At 45.2% G+C, this 22,223-nt stretch overlaps 1 protein-coding gene and 1 long non-coding RNA gene across 4 annotated transcripts in view; one reads left to right on the top strand and one right to left on the bottom strand.

Annotated features, from left to right (window-relative positions):
* Nucleotides 1-22,175, bottom strand: part of LOC137749811 (uncharacterized) — a 42,126-nt gene extending 19,951 nt beyond the window's left edge. For all 3 annotated transcript variants that reach the window (XR_011070289.1, XR_011070288.1, XR_011070290.1), the window contains exons 1-2: nt 21,991-22,175; nt 2,724-3,925 (exon numbers count right to left, since the gene is read on the bottom strand). This is a non-coding gene — a long non-coding RNA (uncharacterized lncRNA). The remainder of the gene's footprint in view (nt 1-2,723; nt 3,926-21,990) is intronic.
* MEFV (MEFV innate immunity regulator, pyrin) lies at nt 142-12,098 on the top strand. The gene is made up of 9 exons (XM_068524058.1): nt 142-427; nt 2,289-3,107; nt 5,100-5,479; nt 5,914-6,009; nt 9,073-9,303; nt 9,719-9,741; nt 11,387-11,502; nt 11,679-11,711; nt 12,067-12,098. The coding sequence occupies exons 1-9, from the start codon at nt 151-153 to the stop codon at nt 12,096-12,098; spliced, it is 2,007 nt and encodes a 668-aa protein (XP_068380159.1). The 5' UTR covers nt 142-150.
* Nucleotides 22,176-22,223: the final 48 nt, after the last annotated feature.

Raw genomic sequence — 22,223 nt, 5'->3', positions numbered from 1 at the left:
CTCAGTTCCCACCAAAACACAGAGCATTTCCTGTGCCTTTTCCGTTATTTCACAAGCTGCTTCTTACGTCTCCCTCTGGGCTCCAGGACAGACAGCTGTTTCTCCCCTCAGAAGCCAGACAGTTGCCTCCAGCCTCTCCTGGTCAACGCCATGGCCAAGACCCGTAGTGACCATCTGCTGTACTCCCTGGAAGAGCTGGTGCCCTATGACTTCGAGAAGTTCAAGTTCAAGCTGCAGAACACCAGCCTGGAGAAGGAGCACTCCCGGATTCCCCGGGGCCAACTCCAGACAGCCAAGCCAGTGAAGCTGGCCACTCTGCTGGTCACCCACTACGGGGAGGAGGACGCCGTGCGGCTGACCCTGCAGGTCCTGAGGGCCATCAACCAGCACCTTCTGGCAGAGGAGCTCAACAGGGCAATCAGCCCAGGTAAGCGGCCCCACGCGCCCTCCTCTCCCACTGCGACTGCTGGCTGTTTGCAGAGTGGGGTGGAAGGTGCAAGAGGGACCAGTTCAGACCAGTGCGTCCTGACTTGGGGGTTAGAAGTCCGAGGTCTGCAACAACCGCGGTGACTTCAGCCAAGCAAGTCCTTTCCCCCCTCTCTGGTCTTGGAAGCTGGAGTAAAGCTAAGGCTCAATGGCTTTTTTAAAAAAAACCCAGAAGTATGAGGTTCTGACTATGGGGCAGGATCAGGAAAGGCAGGAGCTGGATGCCTGTTGGTAGAGAATTCCTCACTTCATTTGTCATTAACGCTTACCTACAGATGAGTATCTTTGGGTGAGCAAGAAACTAACCACTCCTGTCAACAGGGTTGATGGGTAATCTCATTGTTATCCACCTCATTTCAGTTTTGAGTTTTTCTCTAACACATGTTACAAAGATATTTTAAAATTCTAAAAGGACTTTCTCCTTCCTTTTCTTTTCCTTCCTTCCTTTCCTCTTTGTCTTTCTTTCTCTCCTTCCTTCTCTCTCTCCCTCTTCCTTTCTTCCTTCATCTTATCTTTCCTTTTTTCCTTCCTTATCCTTCTTCTGCTACTTTTTTGACGTAACTTTCTGATTTTATTACATTGTGATCAAAGACTGTGGCCTATTTGATTTCTGCTTTTAAAGACTTTTTTTTTGGAGATTTGGGGTGTGGGGGGGCTAATCTGTGATCAGTTTAAAAAACTATTTTTCGATGTTTGAATTTTTCTTCAATTTCTAGACTTTAAGAATACATTAGGAATGCTTTCCATGTGCTTCTATGAGGTAGAAGAGTTTACATAACATAAAAATTCTCTGCTCTTTGAAAGAGTGATAAAGCTAAACTGTAATCTGAGTCTGGTGTAATTTGATGAGTAGAATTTTAAAATTAATTTTTTGTATTTTAAAATCAGGTTATTCATCTCTTCAGGATTTCTTACCAGTTCTTGAGCCAGTTTTCATAACATATTTTTCCTAGAAAGCCAATAGCAAAGTGTTTTAAGCAACTATAATTTTAATAAGGGCTTTTCAAACCAAAAATTAAGGTGCTAATTATAGGTTATTTTCATTTCTTTATTAAAGTAGTGGTTTTCAAATTGTATCCCAGGAAGACATTTCAGGGATTCTTTAGAATGTTAGCAAATACTTGATTCAAATTTTATTAATTGTTTAACTTACAAAACTAACAAATTCATATTAAAATGAGTCATTAACCAAATTTTAAAATATTGGAGGCCATCAGTGTGACAGTTCATGCTTGAACTCCTTTTTATGGAGACCATGGAATTCAGCCCTTCCTGTCATTTCTGTTTAATTAAACATTGTTCTGAAATTTCCAGGCAAGCTGTCTTTTAAAAAAAATTACCATTTACACTTATCTGAGTTAGGATTTTCTTCACTTCATGAAACCAAAGGGGGAAAAAAAACCCCAAAATAAATTAGTTTCTGAAGTTTTAACTGTCCTTCATGACCCCAATTTCAATTTTTTGTGCCGATCTTTATTGACTGATAAGTGAGCTTTGTAGATCTGTAAATCGCACACAAATGTATACCAATAAACTAGGGTTTTCACTTATATATTAAGAATTCTATGTAAGACCTTATATTGGAAACAAGCTCTCCTGCCTAAAAAGTTTGAAAAGCACTATTTCAGAAATAAGATAGCAGATAATTAGTATGTTCTTATTTAATGGTAATTGACTGCTGTTGTCTAGAATGTCCTGAACTTCTCTAATTTCCAAAGGGATTCTGTCTTCTCTCCCTTCCCCCAAACCTTGAACCTGAGCACCGGACATTTTCATGCCTTTTCATCTCATTGTCTTTTCAGGGTGTCAGGTAAAAGAAAGTGACACAGACAGTTCAGCAATGTCTGGTTCCTCTGGGGAGATTAAGCCCAAGAGTCTGAAGATACCAGATGGCCTGGAAGGTGACAAGCAGCAACAAAGTGGTGACGGGGCTGGCTGCCCACCACCCATCCAGCCTGAGGCTGGAAGGGGGCCCCAGAAGAAGCCTCTGGGCCAACGGAGAGATCAGAAAGGCTCTGAGGGCCTAGATGTGCAGGGCAAGCCAGGGGCCAGGAACACAACTCTGTCTTCCAAGAGAAGCCCCTTTCCCAGCAAGCCACAGGGGGAGAAGGGGAGCAATGTGGGGGTCAGGCTGCGCAGGAACGCCAGCTCTGCAGGAAGGCTCCAAGGACTCTCCAGTGGGTCGTTTGCTGGGTCCCTGGGAAGGAAAGAATTTAAGATATCTGAAGCATATTTACCTTCAGGAAAGAAGCGACCCAAAAGTCTTGAATTTACCATTTCTCCAGGAGAGACAGAACCTCTCAACCCAGAAACTCTTCTGCTTCAAGAGAAAATGAGAAGTGAGAATCCAGGCTCAGCAGCCACTCTGAACACAGGGGCTACTGTGGCTGCAGAGAAAGGCTCCAGGAATCCAGAACACGCCATGACTCTGGAGGGGGGAGCACTCAGGAATACACTTTCCAGTGTATCATTGGCTGGAAAGAAGATCTGGGAGCATCCAGAGTCCACAGTACCTGCAGAGAAGAGTGGAACTGAGGGTCCAAAGACCTCTAAGGCCTTGAAGGAGGTGGTAGGTGGTGTGCTCCATGATCCTTCAAATCCAGAAGTCCCTCCATCTTCAGGTAAGAAAGGACCTCAGAATCCAGAAGACCTGGCATCCTTAGGAATGACGACCTTTGCAGGTTTCCCCCTGCAAACCTGCTTTTATCCCCACTGTATTCATTTCACTGGATCCCTGGGTCCCCCTTGAGATCCTCCACCCTTTGAGAATCTGATGTAGGCTCTGAATTCTGAAAAATGCATATCTGCACATTTTCATAAAATGTTGCAAACATTTCAGTTAGTTAGTTCTTAGACACTCTAAAGTCCTTCTTTAGAATTCCCAAGGGCTCCATGGACCCCAGGTTGAACATCTGAGAAAGACTGGGTACAAATATCACCTTCTCACAATACCTCATGGCAGTATGTCATGGGACTGCGATTCTGCTATTCGCCTCTCTCTGAGCAGGGAGGGAGCTGTTGGCTAACTGCTGTCCTAGGTCTCTGCTGACCTAGCTGTCCTAGGTCTCTTTTACTAAAGAGGCAGAAATTAGGATGGTGATGGGTTGTGAATGACAGAAACGCCAAAATAACATAACTGAAACAAGATAGACATTTGTTCCTCTTTCACATAAATGACACACAGGTGGTCCAGGACAAATGTGGTACCCCATGGTCAGGAACCCAAGCTCCTGCTGCTTTTCTGCTCTACGGAGTTTGCTCTCAAGGTCGTGGTCTCAGATGGTGGCATCCTCATTCCAGGCAGCAGGATGGAGGGACAAAGGAGAATAGTATCACTTAGGGAAGGTTTTCGGAAGTTTCTAGATGCCGCTCGTCATGCCTCCATTTACTTCCTCTTGGCCAGAATGTACAGGCACGTCGTGGGTTTGGTTCCAGACCACTGCAATAAAGCGAATATTGCAGTAAAGCAAGTCACATGAATTTTCTGGTTTCCCGGTGCATATGTTTATACTATACTATCATCTATATTAAGTGTGCAATAGCATTATGTCTAAAAAAAAAAAGTACCTACCTTAACTTAAATATACTTTATTGCAAAAAAAAAAAACTTTATTGCTAAAAAATGTTCACCATCATCTGACAACACAGGGTTGCCACAAACCTTCATTTTGTAAAAAATGAAGTCTGTGAAGGGCAATAAAGTGAAGTGCAATGAAGTGAGGTGTGTCTGGAGTCACATGACCACATCTAACTGCAAGGGAGGCTAAGAAATGTAGTTTTTTTTGGGGGGGGCGGGGAACAGCCATATGGACAGCAATCAATGCTATCACAAGGGAAGGAGGGGAAAACGGTCACTGGGGAGCTCGCAGTCTCACTTGCAGATGTGATATGAATTCCTGGGACCCTGCGAGAGGAGGTGGCAGGAGGGGACTCGTGGATTGAGTACGTTTCTATTCCTCCTGTATCTCCTGTCATTTCTGCTTTATGAATCTGTGCTATGGTCTTGGGGCAGAGCTGGTCACAGCTGTAGGTCATCACGGTGGGCTATACCCTTCAGCCTTGTAAAGTCCCCTTCTTTACTTTCACTTCATGCTTCCTGAATCTGGATGTGAGCAGTGGCCCATTCATTCCTTCATTCAACACGCACTTCCCAAATGCTCACCACATGCCAGGGATTCTGCTAGGGGCTGGGGGTCTGGCCATGAGCGAGTCATCATCCCTTGGGAGCTCTACGCAAGTTATGAGCAGTCTAGGTGGTGGTTAAGTGGCAAACACCAGTCAGAATGTCTTACTATCTTTATATCACCTGTATCAGTGTACGTGCAGGAGGAAGGCATAGAATTTGTAGCAAAAGGCCTTTCTTTAGGATAAATGCCCAAGAATTCCAATCCTCAGGACTGGTATGAGATCTAGCCCTTAGCCCTCAGTCCCAGTGGCTCCTTTGCTACCTCGCTGGAGGGAAGTCGGGGGAGGACAAGCTAGGGAGAGGCCTCAGTCTAACCGAGAATGTACGTATCCCAGGCACGGACTCTCGCTAAGCTGTGATTTGCAGCATTCCTTGGTAACATCTTGGGTTTGTCACTCATGAGATTTTTCCACTGCTATGTCCCCAGGGAGGCCGCAGGACAAGGCTGTGTGTCCCCTTTGCCGTGCCCAGGAAGGAGACCCGGTTGGTGGCAGCTGCGTGCATGTTTCCTGCAGCTGCTCCGTTGCTTCTAGGGATCCTGAGGCCTCACGCGGCCACTCATCCAGCTGCCCTCGGTGCCAGGACTTGCTCCCGGGGGAGAGCCATGGAAGCCTCGAGTGGCAGGAGGGCCTGCAGATGGCCAGCCTGAGCCCCAAGTCCCTGCCACAGTGTGAGCGTCACATGAAGCAGGTCCAGCTGCTCTTCTGCGAGGACCACGGGGAACCCATCTGCCTCATCTGCGGGCTGAGTCAGGAGCACCGAGGCCACCGGGTTCGCCCCATCGAGGAGGCCGCCCTGGAATACAAGGTAGGGCTTCCTGCTTTGGGGTCCTTCTCTGCTGGGCACTTGAACACATCGGGGCTTGCTTCATTTCCCCCAAAACCCTGGGAGTTGGTGCATTGGCCAGCATCTTTGGGCTGTAAATGGCAAACACAATACAAAGCAAGCCAGCAAAGAGGGATTTACTGGTTCATGTAGCTCAGAGGTCTATAGGAATCTAGCTTCAGGTATGGCTAAATCCAGGTGCTCACAAGAGGTCATTAGAAATCTTTCTCACTGCCTCTTGGCTCTGCTTCCTTTGGTGTGATGGATTCATTCTTCCTCTTTCCTGGGTACCTCTCCCTGTGCTCTTGGCTGCCTCACCCTCAGCTTTATTCCCTGAAGCAAGTTTTCCCATCTAGAGTTGGCACCAAAATGGCAGGAGCCAAGTTCAAGCTTTGACAAGTGCTCTTTTTTTCCAGGAGCAAATTCAGAAGCAGCTGGGGCATCTGAAGGAGTTGAGAAAATCTGGAGAGGAGCAGAGATCTCAGGGGGATAAGAAGACAGCAAACTCCCTGGTAAGGCTAGGGTGGTCTGTGGCCAGTCTTTGCCTGGATTCACCCCTGAAGAAGGAGGGAGGGAACCGAGAGTGAGCAGGGGTCCCTGAGGTCCTGTACTGGTTCACAGGGAAGCAGAGCCGATCACATAGTTAGAATCACCTGCTCTTGGGGGGCAGGGAATAACAGGTGTCAAAGGATGAGCTTGTCCCGAGGGAAACCACCTCCAGCAAGAAGTGGCATCTCCCAGGACCCTGTCATGCTTTCTTAGACTCACCACAAAATGGTTTAGAGAAACGAATGCCAGTGGCTGTAGCTGAGGAATGGGATTGAGGAAAGGGGAGGAGAGACTTTTCAACTTTAAATACTCCTCTGTATTGTTTTTATAATTGTTGTTGTGATCTATTGTACTTTTTTTTTCTTTACAAAAACCATGTTGATTTTTAAAATTCAAATGCTTAAAGTAGACATTTTCTTTAAAACTGGTTTTGCAACGCCACAGATTTCAATAAGTACAACTTAGTGGCCTTCCTGTTAAGCTGTTGTCCAGACTCGGATGCGTTAAGTTGCTCCTGTTTTCCCTGCATGCGAAGGAGCCTACCCACAGAGCCTTGATTTGTCTGGTGCATTTCTGTTGGTTGGATCCTGTCTCCCACTCTGAGTTCCAAACTTCTTCAGGGACCCACCACACTGCAGTGGGAAACAGGCAAAGATAACAAAGGGCAGAATGGGAGGAGGGTGGCATTGGTCCAGGGGTCTGACTTTTGGGAAACTCTTGAGTTGTAGTAAAATGAAAACCCTTTCCTATAATCCCAGGTGGCTTGGAACTTGTGGATGGAGCAGAGGTCAGGGGTGCCCCCCCAAGGAGGGTGAGGCAGGAGCCTGGGCTGCTCAGGGAAACCCAGGGAGACAAGAGGGTCCAGCCTTCCCTTAAGATACAGTGTCACGGGCTCTGTGGAAAGGAGATGCTGTTTTCAGGCCTTTGCCTTCTACTCCTCCTTTTTTCAATAATTAAAAGAAAAATTTTTAATCATAGGGAAGGGGTAGGGAAAGCTCTTCTTTATAGCAGAAAGCCAGATAAAACAAGTATAGAAGAATAATTGAATTAGAAAATTTCCACTATACAATTGACACCGACAGGGATCAGCAACAGATACTAAAATTTTTAGAGAAAATCGTTAGAGAACGGGATATTTACACACTCTCAAAGTACCACTCCCCAAATTACTTAGGAATTATAAAGGAAATAATATATATTTACAGTAGCGATATCTGGTAGACGCTTCCTTAACCAAGCATCAATCCTAGTATGACTATAATGGTGATGGCAAACTGGACAGTCTTTGCCTCCCACTGGGGCATGCTAGAAAGAGCATGGCATTAGGTCTATGGTATTCTTGCCCCAAATGTTTCTCCTGAATTTAATCATGAGCAAAATTATAGAATTTTAGAATATAGGCCATTGAATGAGACAACTGACCTGTCCTCTTAAAAAAAAATCCACGTTACTGCCATCAACAACAACAAGAAGTGTTCCAGACTCCATGATTAGGAACATCACATTGGAAACTTGAAACTGGCCACGGTGGGAATATCAACACCACAGAAATGGCAAATGCCACAGCCCAGCCTTGATTGATTGTTTTGTTGATGGTCTAGACTTAGAAAGTGTTGGAGAAAGTGTGACTCGTGCAGACCAGATGCACAGGTGCATGTCTGTGGTGCTGCATTCTAAAGACTGAGAGAACACTCTTCCGCACCGGAAACCCAGGACGTGATTCAGCAGGGTTGCTGATGTCACAGAGGAAGGAGTGAGGTTCCACACACATCGAGTTTATAGTCTCACTCCTTAATTACAAGAAAATACCAAGCAACATCAGAACCACTCTCGAATGTCGACTAAGGGACTACGGTGGGCGGGGGAACAGGAGCCGGGCAAACATCCACGAAGCATCCTGTGAGGCCCTGGGCTCTCTGGAATTTACACCAGAGTTCTATCCACTAGTATTTTTTGTTAATTGTGTATCAGTTTAGCTAATAAATGAATGTGCCCATATTAAAAACAACAACGACAAAAGGTGAAGAAACTTTTTTGGTTCAAAAGAACTAAAGACTCAATCCTGTCCTTTTGAGCCAAAAATGAGATTTCTTCTGTCCAGTCCTAGTAGATCTGAAGGGCCCTCTCCCTCCTTGGAGGAAGGAAAGATGCCCTAGAGCCACTTCACATGTCCACAGAAGCTTTTTAGTGATGATGAGAAAGAGGACGGCAGAAGAGGTCATGGTTGGCCAGTGTGCAAGAGTATTGGAAGTCAAGTTCACTTGCGTTCAAATAGATGGACTGACTGACCCCTTTCAGGGCAGTCTGAGACTGTCGGGGAGTGGAGAGAACTCTCCCTCCTGGAGACTTTGTGGTCCTGACCTTGTCTGTTTATGACTCCAGACATATGCAATCCTCACGCTGCCTTTCAAGGAAGGAAGAAGGTGACACCAGTTATCTTAGTGTTCTGGGGCTGCCCTAACAAAGTACCATAAACTGGGCGGCTTAAACCACAGAAATGTATGCCTCCCACAGTTCTGGAGGCAAGGTGTTGGCAGAGCTGCTTCCTTCTGAGGGCCGTGAGGGAAGGCTGCTCCAAGGCCTCTCTCCTTAGCTTTTAGGTGTCTCCTTCCCCCTGTGTCTCTTTACATGGCATTCTCCATGTGTGTGTATCTGTGTCCAAATTTCCCCACTCCAGTGGGCCACCCCACTCCAGCACGACCTCATCTTAACTAATTGCATCCTCAATGACCCTATTTCCAAATAAGATCATACACTCAGGTACTGGGGTTAGGACTTATAACACATAGATTTTGGAGGGGACACAATTCAATCTATTTTACCAGGTTTTAGGGCATTTTCCAAAAGCCAACCTGTTCTGGAAGGTTCCAGCCCATTTTGCCTCCTACTCTGGAATTCAGGCCTCCAAGAGGCTGAGGAAGCCTGCTCTTACCCACCTCCAGGAGGTGGGCTTCTGCGGGTTCCCTGGGCACACACGTCTACCTCACCGCATAGGCCCCTACACCTCTCTGACTTCTGTTCCCCAGAAACAAGCTGAAACCCAGAAGCAGAGAATCCAGTACCAGTTGGAGCAGTTATGCCAGTTTTTAGAGCAGCAAGAGCAGCTCTTTGTGGCATGTCTGGAGGAGCTGGGCCAGACCATTGGCCAAGTCAGGGAGACATATGGCACCCGGGTGACAAGGGACATCGCCCTTCTCGACAAGCTGATTGGGGAGCTGGAGGCCAAGCAGTGCCAGCCGGAATGGGAGCTTATGAAGGTAAGTGTGGCTGGGTCTGGCCTTCCCCCATCCACTGTGCACAGTAGGGTGACATGGGCTCCCAGCACTGCCATCAGCTCTGCCCAAGCCAGTGGGTAAGGCCCTTAGGGCCGGGGGTGGGATTTGGTCTTGGTGACCCACAATGCCCAGGCCCCTTCAATGAATTCTCAGGAGCCCAGGATGGCCCAGTATCTAGGGGATCCCGTGACATCTCCCAGAAGAGATCAGCAGAGCTTGGGTACAGTTATGTGCAGGCCCCAGCAGGGGTGCCACCTCAGCAGATTAGAATTAGAACTGGGGAGAGGTGCCCCATTTTTGCTGACACTGTGGGGCTGGGAGCCCAGGAGGAGAGGCCAGGAGTCAGCACAGCCCCTATGAGACTGGTAATAGAGAACTTCCCTCTTTTCTCTCCTAGGACATCGGAGTCACCCTGCACAGGTACCAAGAGGTCCCCTGATGATCCCTTGGGTGTCCTGCAGGAAGCATTTGGGGAGGCAGACCTAGGAGGGAGATGATCCCAACCTGGGGCCTGTGGCTCCTCCCTGGGTCCTCCCCTCTCCTGCAGCTTCCGAAGGTGAAGGCCTTTCTGGACTTGTGTAGCAAGAATGGGAGCACAGTCAGGAGGGGAAGCATGGGGTCAAAGACTGGACCAAATGAACATGGCCTGTTGTGTGGTGGTGGCTTCATAAGAACCCCCCCCTAAGAGACTGTGTCCCATGCAATTCGCCTTATGAAAACTGTTCCTGCAGGAGTGCTTGTGGCCACAGCGAGGGAAGCACTTTCCAGGAGTGGATCTGCTAAGCCCAGTAGGCAGGGGAAGGAAGGGAAGAGGAGGGGAGGGAAGGGGAGGGGAAGGGAGGGGAAGAGGCTGGACCTTCCAATCGCCTGGGGGAGCTTTACAAAATCCTGACATCCAGGTCCCGGCAGACAAATTAAACCTGAATCTTCAGGAGTACAACCCAGGCATAAATTTTTTAAAGTATTTTTTTGGTGGTAAAATATACATAACAAAATTTACCATTTTAACCATTTAAAAATGTACAGTTCAGTGGCTTTAAGTACATTCGCATTGTTGTGCAACCATCACCATGATCCATCCCCAGAATTTTCTCATCTTCCCAAATGGAAACTCCCTACCATTAAACAACTCCCCAATCTCCCCTCCCCCAACCCTTGGCAACCACCATTCTACTCTCCGTCTATATGAATCTGACTACTCTAACTACATCATATAAGTGGAATCATACAATATTTGTGTTTTTGTGTCTGACCTACCTCACTTAGCATAATGTCTTCAAGGTTCATTCATGTTGTAGAATGTGCCAGAATTCCATTCCTTTTTAACGCTGAATAATATTCCATCATGTGTATATACATTTTGTTTATCTATTCATCCATCAGTGGATACTAGGTTGCTTCTACCTTTTGGCTACTGTGAATGATGCTGCTATGAATATCGGCATACCTATATTTGTTTGAGTCCTGCTTTCACTTCTTTTGGGTATATCCCCAGAAGTGGAATTGCTGTATCATACAGTAATTCTATGTTCAGGTTTTTGAGGAACTAGAGTACTATCTCCCATGATGTCTACACCATTTTACATTCCCACCAGCAATGCTCAAGGGTTCCAATTTCTCCATATCCTTGCTAACACTTGTTATTTTTTATTTTTTTTAAATAGTAGCCATCCTAATGGCTGTGAAGTGGTATCTCATTGTGTTTATTTTTCTCACTTAATATCATTTTTATTTCAATAGAAAGAAAAAGACTCAGGGAAGTGTAATTAATTTGACATAGGTAATTCTGGGCTGAGCATTTCAACATCAGTACCACTTTATGGCCATTATCAAAACTCACTGTGATTTTGATATCAGTGGTTTTTAAAACTCCCCCAGGTGATGCCAATCCATGGCCAGAGTTGAGGACCAGTGTTTAGAACTTGAAGCCCAGGGAGAACTTTCTTTGCGAAGCCAAGGCTGGATTGGGTGTGCCCTGTGGAGGCTGCACCTCCCTTCCAGCTCATGAGACCTTGGGCTACCCCCATGCTCCAGTCCTCTTTGGCCAACGATCTTTTGTCTCTAGGGCCAAGAAGGTGACTGTCCCTGAGCTGTGGGCCACCCCTCCAGAGGTGAAAGAAAAGATCCACCTGCTCTACCAGAAATCACAGTTTGTGGAGAAGCGCATGAGGCACTTCTTGGGTAGGTGGGCTTGTGGGAAGATGGGAGGCGCCTGCTCACCTCCTCCCTGAGAGCCACGTAGCCTGGAGCCCCCTGGTGTCCCTTCTCCATCCCCCATGGCCTTTCTGACTCTGCCTTCAGCCCCTCCCAGATCTGTCCCTATCCGGGAAACTAACTCAAACTCCTTCTCCTTTTAGAAACCCTGCGTTCAGAAATGGAAATGTTCAATGGTGAGTCCGGTGGTGGTAGTATGTGTTGGCCAGGGATTACGGCAATTTTCCCTTGTGCTGTTGATTTCTGGGAATTATTTAGAAAAGAGAAAACACCTGTAACAAAGGTGGGAGAAAAGTCATGACAAGTCCTCACAGGCTCTGTGCCAGGGTCGTTGGCTGTCAACTCACCAGAGCACAGAGTATCCAAGGCAGGCCTGTGTACCAGAGAGGAATGGGGTTATATCCAAGCAGAGGAAGCCATGTCCTGAGCAGGGAGAGGGAGTCACTGTCTTTCCTTGTTGTGGGGACCAGGGTAGATTTAGCCCCCTGAATGGGAATGCTCAGGATTTTTCCCATCTCCTTTTCTCTGTAGTTCCAGAACTGACTGGTGGTCAGGCACCCTGAGGCAAGTAGACTTGACCTGCTGGGTCCCTGTGCTGTCCCCCGGTGCATTCCAGAAGAACGACCCTGTCACGTTTCTTGGATGTGGGGAGAACCCTGTGGGGATGTTGCCCATGGACCTCAAGCTAGGAATTCTAATTCTCTCTGCAGTTAATGTGATTCTGGAAGCAGAAGCTGCCCACCCCAACCTCATCTTTCATCTTCTCTGATGACTTGAAGAGTGTGAGACTTGGAAAAAAAGTGGGACCGTCTACCTGCTAGTCCAGAAAGATGCTATAGCTGAATCATTGCCCTGGGCTCTCTGAGTTTGCTCTCTAGCTGCCATTACTGAGAAGTGAAGGTGGGAGACAAGACAGGGTGGGTCCTGGGTGTCTGCAAGGCAGCCACGAGCAGCAAGGAGAATATGGCTCTCTCACCAGAGAATGGTTATTGGGTAGAAATGATGATGAAGTAAAATGAGTGCCAGGCGTCCAGCTTTCCCTCCACCCGGATGAGGGAGCCCCCCAGGCATGTGGGCATCTTCCTGAACTACAAGACTGGGGACATTTCCTTTTACACTGTGACAGCCAAATCCCACATCTCAACATCCACTGGCTTCTTTTCCTCTGGGCCCCTTCAACCTATCTTCAGCCCCAGGACACATGATGGAGAGAACATGGATCCTCTGAATATCCATCCAGTGGGTGGCCAGGGGCCTCACTGAATATCCAACACTTTGCATCTTTCTTCAGGCTCCTGCCCTGTATCTTGAATCCATACATTCAACAGTCATTATTGAACACCTACTGGGTTCCAGCTGCTGTGGGGAATATAATCAATAAGAGAATAGGCCCTGTGCTCAAGGAGCTTATGGAACAGAAGCAGAAGTAAGCTGGGTAAACAAATATTGGTAAACCAAGGGTAAAGAGAACACATGTATTGATGACATGTCATGGATTTCAGAGAAGGAAGCACACAGCTGTTGCTTAATAAATCCTTGTATGAATTAGCACCCTAAGATGCTCCTGAGACAGACAGCCCACCCTCGTTTTCCCTCAGGACTCCATGGCAAGGATGTGTTCCCTCATTCTATCCTCCCTTTTTTTTTTTTATAAATAAAATTATTTATGAATAATAACATCATAGAGCTTACAAAAATGATCATTAACCATAACTTTTTAATTTTACAAATGAGAGTTTTGAGGCCTGGAATTAATGCATTTTGTTCATTTACTTATTTTTCTACCAGTGTTTGGGGACTGATTTTGGGCTAAAAGCAGCACCAGCTGCTGAGGTTACAGAGAGAGCAAGATAAAATTTCTGCCTTTTAGTGAAAACCTTAACTGTAGTAAGGATCTGAACAGTAAATGTATAAGCCCAGAGCAACATAGGTACTAAAATATAAATATATATTGGAACAATATGTGAGCATATTACAAGTAGTAACTGAATAGAGGATTCTGAGAGAATTTCACAGAGTATTTTACGTGAGTCTTAATGACTAAGAATTATTTTGAAAAGGAGTGGTGAAAAGGCTTTTTAAGTGAAGAATGGCATATGAAGTGTCACAATATGAAGCAGCATGAGATTTACAGTTTAAAGCGCTTGATGGGTTTTTGATGGTATGTCAGTGTGGTATGAGAATGGAAACTCAAGACTCATATTGTCAAGAGCCTTATGCACTATGCATAGGAATTTGGACTTCATTGTGCTGTCAGGGAGAGCTAGTAAAGTGTTTCAGGGCGGCCAAATAGAGGTTAAGTGGCTTGTTATCATTCACAGGAAGTAGAGTTAAAGTCATGATTGAAATCCAATGTTCTTGTTCTTATTAACAAGTAGACTATAATAAGAGTATAATATATAATAATAATATTTATTATACATTTACTGTGTGTTTAGTTCCATGTTTTTATTTTAGTTAATCACCATAAAGCTATGGAATAGAGAAGAATTCTGCCTAGAATGACTTGCTGATTATAAGTAGGAAAAAATACTTTTGAGCCACTACGTTTTGATATTTGACCAAACCCTGTATATGTCTGCAGTTTCTATTTGCCTGAGAACTGGAAGAGTGAGTTAAAACAGCTATACTTTTATCACTTCAGGAAACTGAGAGATTATTTTGTGAATCTGTAATAAAACCCATTAAACTATCAAGACTTCTCAGCTAGATTAGAGTAGGTGGTAAGGGAAAAAAAATCGTTTATGGACAGAAAAAGACCTTGAAAAAAATCACATGAATGCCTTCAATAAGTCATTACATAGACCAAAACCATGCCGATGTCAGTCCATATCATGCTGGAGCCACCATAGAGCATCAGAGTTTAGGGTACAGGGAAGCAGGAAGAGAATGTCGGCCTACAGGGCAACAGTGAAAGATTTTAGTATCCACCGAGGAGACGGGATGAACCATTTTGAGACCCTGCCAGGGGTAGGAGGGCTTTTATAGGGTGAGATTAAGACGACTTTCCTTGTATTGTTTTCTCTAGTGGGTGTCTAAACTACTATTAATAAGATCCATAGTTTTGGTTATATTCTCCAAGGTTGCAGTGGAAATCAGAAAGCTATAAGACAGTTGAGTTTGGCTAAGTGAAAATTACCAATTATACTCAGAAAAGAGGAGAGGAAGCAGTATGAGACCATTAGTTAAATGCTACAAATATGACTTCCTTTAGTTGAGCATTTCTATCTCATTTATTGTTAAAAATGTCTTTTGAAGTCTCAAGATGAAAAATCACTTAGAAGCAGAAATCATTTTTAGGGCTTCCCTGGTGGCGCAGTGGTTGAAAACCCGCCTGCCAATGCAGGGGACATGGGTTAAAGCCCTGGTCCGGGAAGATCCCACTTGCCGCGGAGTAACTAAGCCCGTGCGCCACAACTACTGAGCCTGCGCTCTAGAGCCCGCAAGCCACAACTACTGAAGCCCATGCGCCTAGAGCCCGTGCTCCGCAAGAAGAGAAGCCACCGCGATGAGAAGCCCGCGCACTGCAATGAAGAGTAGCCCTGCTTGCCACAACTAGAGAAAAGCCCGCACGCAGCAACGAAGGCCCGACACAGCCAAAAATAAATAAATAAATAATTTTTTAAAAAAAACTTTAAAAAAGAAATCATTTTTAACAGAGTCAATGATTAAGCCTGCGGGTACTAACAAAGCCTTTTATTACAAAGAGTCTGGTATATAAGATGGTATTCTCTGTAGTATATTTTTTCTATAGATCTAAAGGACTAATCATTTCAGCAAAGGCTGGAACTCTAAAGCACTAGAATTTGTTTTGATCATATATTGCATTACTGTTAAATGCCCAAGCAATAAAAGTTATCCATTCTGTCTTCCTGGAATATTAAATTGATGGAAGAACTGAATTTTCGTAGAATGTTCATCTGTTTGATGTTACACTGTCAGGTGTGTGCATTTAAAAGTGACCTTCTGGGGCTTCCCTGGTGGCGCAGTGGCTAAGAATCCCCCTGCCAACGCAGGGGACACGGGTTCGAGCCCTGGTCTGGGAAGATCCCACATGCCACAGAGCAACTAAGCCCGTGCGCCACAACTACTGAGCCTGCGCTCTAGAGCCCACGAGCCACAACTACGGAAGCCCACGTGCCTAGAGCCCATGCTCTGCAACAAGAGAAGCCACCGCAATGAGAAGCCCGTGCACCGCAATGAAGAGTAGCCCCCGCTCGCCACAACTAGAGAAAGCCTGTGCGCAGCAACGAAGATCCACCGCAGCCAAAATAAATAAATAAATAAAATAATTTTAAAAAAAAAAGTGACCTTCTGTGCACTCACATTATGGATACTGCCCAGTAATATTCTGTTTGCTTAGAGGGAAGAAGGATGACACCTCTATATGCTCCTAGTTTTGTTTATTTTTTAAACTTTTTTTAAAAAATACATTTATTTATTTATTTATTTATGGCTGCATTGGGTCTTCGTTGCTGCACACAGGCTTTCTCTAGTTGTGGCAAGTGGGGGCTACTGTTCGTTGTGGTGCACGGGCTTCTCATTGCGGTGGCTTCTTTTGTTGCGGAGCATGGGCTCTAGGCGCATGGGCTTCAGTAGTTGTGGCATGCAGGCTCAGTAGTTGTGGCTCGTGGGCTCTAGAGTGCAGGCTCAGTAGTTATGGTGCACGGGCTTAGTTGCTTCATGGCATGTGGAGTCTTCCCGGACCAGGGCTGGAACCCGTGTCCCCTGCATTGGTAGGCGGATTCTTAACCACTGCACCACCAGGGAAGTCCCTATATGCTCCTAGTTTTTGTCCAGGTTTCTCCTGTTTTTCTGGAACTGGGGGTTAGTGCACTGGGTTAACCCAATTCCGGTCTTTCAACATTTTCCTGTTGGCAGGCTATAATCAGAGTCAACCTGCCTGCATCTCCAAAAACTGCTCTGATTATCCTCACCTCCCAAAGGAACAGAAACAAGACACTTTAGGGTTTTGAGGATTTTACACAATTCACCTATCAAGTTTCTATCGATAGAGCTACTACCTAGCTAGTGAGCTAGTCTTTGAGGAGCTGCCTTGTTAGAACTTCAGGGATATTATACTAATGGCTAAGACAAATCACTTGGAAAAATATCCTTAACACATAACTTTATGGCCAGACTAAATATCTGTCCTATGAATAGTCAGAAGGAGATAAGACAGTGGAGAGAGGAAGATTAGAGAAAGAATGAGAGATGAAGCAAAGGGAGACAGAGAGGAAGTTTAAATCAAGTTGATTTATGGGATATCCTCCCTGTCTTGAGGACTTAGGAAGCCTTAGGAAAAAACAAGCAGACTGGATTATTATAAATCACTTTTGTACCTGTATTAATGAACTGTGGCTCTTAGAATTATTGGCTGGGCCCCATAAATAAGTCCATTAGAAAATGTAGTTGTAACTGCATTTGTCGTCACTCAGTTGATTACTGTGAGATCCCACTTCCCTACAGGAGACCAAGAAAGAGATGGGGCTGCTGTCATGGAAAAACATTTGACACACATCCCAAGTGTCAGATTATTCTGTAACGAGCTATATCTGCAAATCTGTGGGCCTGTGGAATATTAGGTGTTTTAGTTCACAGATGTCCCTCTATCATCCTCCATTTAAAGAGACATAAAGAGAGGGGGGAGGGAGAGGGATGGACTAGGAGTTTGGGGTTAGCAGATGCAAACTATTACATTTAGAATGGATAAACAACAAGGTCCTACTGTATAGCACAGGGAACTATATCCAATCTCCTGGGATAAACCATAATGGAAAAGAATATTTAAAAAAGAATATATATGTGTATAACTGAGTCACACTGCTGTACAGCAGAAATTAGCACAACAGTGTAAATCAACTATCCTTCAATTTAAAAAAATTGCCACACACACACACACACACACACACACACAATAAAGAGACATAGAGAGGGATGTAAGAGAAAAGGAGGATTGGGAATTCCCTAGCAGTCCAGTGGTTAGGGCTCCATGCTTCCACTGCAGGGGGCATGAGTTTGATCCCTGGTTGGGGAACTAAGATCCAGCATGCCACATGGCACGGCCAAGAAAAAAAAAAGGAAAGAAAAAAGGAGGATCAAATGAAGATTGAACCCCAAACTCCTCCTACCCCAACTTCTCTTCCCATCTTCACACTACAGCCTAGATTGGACTTAGGTTCTCCATGGTTGTTGATCAGAGCACAAAACACATGCTTCGCTTACTTCATGGAGCTTTGTTCTACATGCATAATCCACATGCTGGCACAGCTCACGTTCCCTATTTGTTTAGCCGTTCCCTACGGTTGGCCATTTGTTGTTGCCAATTCTCCCTTGCTATCGTTCCAGAAACAGCTCGGTGTATATATATATATATGTATTTTATTTTTTGGTGTACATTTTTTGCCACCTCCTCCCCATACACATATTTTTTCTCCTGTTATTCCTAAAATTGTTCCAGAATGTGAGCTAATTGATAACACTTGCAGTAGTTGGCCATACAATATTTTGGAAAGAATGTTTCACGCCCAAAGCAATGTTTGCCGTTTAAAATTTTTGCTGATATAATAGAGATGTAATGAGGTTTTACCTGTGTTTTAATTTATTTAATTACCTGCTGAGGCTATGAATTTTTCCATGTGTATTTCTACTTTTTTGCTTCATTCTGTCAACACACATATTTGATAAACAACTATAATAGTAATAGAAAAGAGTTTTATTCAAGCCAAACTGAGGACTACAGCCTGGAAGATACAGATTTAAGAAGCACCTGAATTGTGTTCCATCAGACTACAAAATGGGGGAGGCTCGTACAGGCAAAAACCGCAAAGCTACATATGTTGTTTGTCAAGAACTACAATTGAGGACTTCCCTGGTGGCGCAGTGGTTAAGAAGCTGCCTGCCAGTGCAGGGGACATGGGTTCGAGCCCTGCTCCGGGAAGATCCCACATGCCGTGGAGCAACTAAGCCCGTGCGCCACAACTACTGAGCCTGCGCTCTACAGCCCGTGTACCACAACTACTGAAGCTCGCGTGCCTAGAGCCCACACTCTACAACAAGAGAAGCCACCGCAATGAGAAGCCCGCGCACTGCAATGAAGAGTAGCCCTGCTTGCCACAACTAGAGAAAGCCCGCATGCAGCAACAAAGACTCAATGCAGCCAAAAATTAAAAAAATTTTAAAAAAAAGAACTACAATTGAAGCTGGCAAGAAGTAAGAGTGCTTTTTAAGTATGGACTGGTTGGGGTCCAAAATAGTTGCAAAGTTACAAGGGGAAACGTTGGACCATTAGGTTGCAGCTGGCAGCTATAGCAGATACTGTTTTGAAAATGGCTTGTGGTATCCTTGAGTTTGATACAGTTCAGAAAATTCAGGGTCTCAATGATGCAGGCACATGTCTGAAACTACATCTCAATTGCCACCCGGCTCTATTTTTCTTTTAATATTTATTTTTTAATTTATTTTGGCTGCACTGGATCTTTACTTGCAGCATGCAGGCTTCTTAGTTGCAGCATGCATGCAGGATTTAGTTCCCCAAACAGGGATCAAACCCAGGCCCCTTGCATTGGGAGGGTGGAGTCTTACCCACTGGACCACCAGACAAGTCCCACCTGGCTCTATTTTGGATACCTGAGCCACAGTTTTATATCTTGTCAGAACAAAGAAGAAACATCAAACATGACAGAGGTACATTCCTTCAAGGTTTCAAAAGGGACAGATCAGCATGCACACAGCTAGTTAGCATGACCTTGGTGTCTGGGAAGAGAACTTCATCTTCAAAGGAGTACCAGCATTGGCATCATGGGGGCAGGGAAGGGGGGTCATTTATCCCTATCTTCAAAGTGGACATTCTAAACAATCTAGTAACTGTATTCCTTTTTCTTTTTTCAAATGGTTAAAGCAGATGTATAATGTATGTTTGACAGGCCACAAGACAGGCCTGTTCTAGTTAGTATAAAGGTCAAGCCAAATCACATATAAGCCAGAATGACTTCCCTATACTTCAACATGTGAAAATTGCTTCCATCAAGTCTATAAAAATGGTACAGGTCCTTTAACTACTTGCCATGTGGACTCTAGATTTTGAACTTAGTGGTCTGTAGTACTTCTTCATAGATATTTTACATACTAAACACTTGTATTTGTAGGACGTAATTTTCCCTATTTGGTTGTCTTTTTTAATTGAGATATAATTCTCATAGCATAAAATTCACCCTTTTAAATACACAACTAAGTGGTTTTTAGTATATCCACCATGTGTAAAAACATCACCACTAATTCCAGAACATTTTTATCACCCCCAAAACAAACCCTGCACCGCTCAGCATTCACTTGCTATTCCCGTCTGCCCCCGGCCCCTGGCAACCACTAACCTTTTTCTCTCTATGGATTTGCCTATTCTGGACATTTCACATAAGAATCACACAAAGTCTTGTGTCACCGGGTTCTTTGGCTTAGCACAATGTTTCAAAGTTCATCCATGTTGCAGCATGTATCACTGCTTTGTTCCTTTTTTACTGCTAACTAATAACCCATTATATGGATATACTATATCTTGTTAATCTGTTCAACAGACAGGTTGTTTCTACTTTTCAGCTATTATGAATAATGCTGCTATTCAGGTACAAGTTTTCACTTCTCTTGGGTTTATACCTAGGAATGGAATTGTTGGATCCTATAGTAATTCTATGTTAACATTTTGAAAGACTGCCAAACTGTTTCCAAAGTGGCTAAGCATCTTTTCATTCTTTCTTTTCTTTCCTTCCTTCCCTTCCTTTTCTCCCTTCCTCTCTTTCTCTCTCTTTCTTTCTTTCTGCCGCACTGCATGAAGGGGCATGCAGGATCTTAGTTCCCCAACCAGGGATGGAACCCATGCCCACTGCAGTGGAAGCACAGACTCCTAACGACTGAAACACCAGGGAATTCCCACTAAGCATCTTTTCAAATGTTAATGATCATTTAGTTTTCCTCCTGTTCAGAATGACTTCATAGCTTTTGCCTTAGTCTTTGGTCAGTTAGCAGGAGCTCTTTGTATGCTGGGAATGCCTTAGTCTTTATCTGGTTTATCTTCTACAATTATGTCCCAGTCTACTGCTTGATTTTATTAATATTGTTTTCTAAAGTTTTTTTTTTTAAATACAGTCACACAAGCTTATATTTTACTTTAAGGCACCTCAGTTTCCTATTTTGCCTCAATATTAAACTTAACCTTCTCTTAAGTGTTCTTTCATTGGCTATTAAATTCCATCTTTTTGTATGTAGTGTAAAGACAAGAGCCTTTTTTCCCAGAAGAATACACAATTTCTGCTAGCACCAAGTTAAATGCTATCCTTGCATACAGGTCGACATATATTCAGATCAATTTTGGCTATACTGTTCTATTTATTCACGCATAGTTCAAACTACACTGCTTTGATTATAAAGGTTTTTTTCCGTAATTTTGATGTCTGGAAAGACAGGTATTCGTTTTGTTTTTTTTTAAGTTTTGTTGCCACAGTTTTTTCTTTCTTTCTTACTTATTTATTTATTTATTTATTGCTGTGTTGGGTCTTCGTTGCTGCGCAAGAGCTTTCTCTAGCTGTGCTGAGCAGGGGCTACGCTTCATTGCGGTGTGTGGGCTTCTCATTACGCTGTCTTCTCTTGTTGAGGAGCACGGGCTCTACGCACGAGGACTTCAGTAGTTGTGGCTCAGGGGCTCTAGAGCGCAGGCTCAGTAGCTGTGGCGCACGGGCTTAGGTGCTCCGCCGCATGTGGGATCTTCCCGGACCAGGGCTCAAATTCGTGTCCCCTGCATTAGCAGGTGGACTCTTAACCACTGCGCCACCAGGGAAGCCCCTGCCACACACTCTCTTTATAACATGTTTTAGATCACAGCTGAGTGAGTCACCTATAGTTACCGTTAAGAAACAGAACTCATATTTTCACTTTAGTCATCCTGCCTGAGGCTGGCATTTACATAGAAGAATAAGGCAATCCCTGCTCGTGTGGCCCCAATTCCTGATCACTGCCTCACTGGAGAATGAACCGAGTATGGGAACAATGCAGAAAGAAAAGACGAATTGAGGACGGTAACGGAGATGGACAGCTAGAATTCCTGAGAAAATAAGATGGCCGGTCCAGACCGCTGTGTAGAAGTTGGCCAAGACGGCAGGGGAGCTTCGCCCGGCTCTGACCGAAGGGCCGCCCCTGCCGAAAGGGACGGCTGTAACAGGACCCTAGAGCCGACAGAAACCACGACCTACCACCACCTCGCCGCCACCGCAGTTTCTTGATAGACCCCAGCGGCTGGTTCGGAAACTGCGTCGGCCTCTCACAGACCTTCCGGTCCGTAGACGGCCCACTTCCGGTCGAGCCCCGGCCCTGCTCCGCCCCAACCGCGGCGCCTGGCGATCTCCCATTGGCTGTTTGGCACCGAACTACATTTCCCAGCATCCCTTGTAGCTAAAGCGTCCGTACCTGGAGTGGTGCCAACCTGTCTTGGAGGGTTTGAGTCAGCCTTCTGCTTTCCATCTCCCACGTGCAGCCGCAAACAGAGTGGCTGCTGCCAACCTGGCCTCCCTGCGTCCCTGAGAGCTCCGCCGGCCGGCCTCGAGCCTCGCCTTCTCAAGCGCAGACCGTTCGCTCCCAGCGAGGAGACCAGGCTTCCGCACCGGAAACGGGGCACCGGGCGTGACGTCACTGCTGCCTCG

This window comes from Eschrichtius robustus, chromosome 16 (assembly GCF_028021215.1).
Source record: "Eschrichtius robustus isolate mEscRob2 chromosome 16, mEscRob2.pri, whole genome shotgun sequence".
Lineage (NCBI taxonomy): Eukaryota > Metazoa > Chordata > Mammalia > Artiodactyla > Eschrichtiidae > Eschrichtius > Eschrichtius robustus.
This window is presented reverse-complemented; position numbering and strand designations above follow the sequence as displayed.

Coding starts and splice junctions, on each gene's coding strand:
- MEFV (XM_068524058.1), top strand. CDS start 151: ATGGCCAAGACCCGTAGTGACCATCTGCTGTACTCCCTGGAAGAGCTG. Junction 3,108..5,099: donor AGAAGTCCCTCCATCTTCAG/GTAAGAAAGGAC, acceptor CTATGTCCCCAG/GGAGGCCGCAGGACAAGGCT. Junction 11,712..12,066: donor AGAAATGGAAATGTTCAATG/GTGAGTCCGGTG, acceptor TTTTCTCTGTAG/TTCCAGAACTGACTGGTGGT.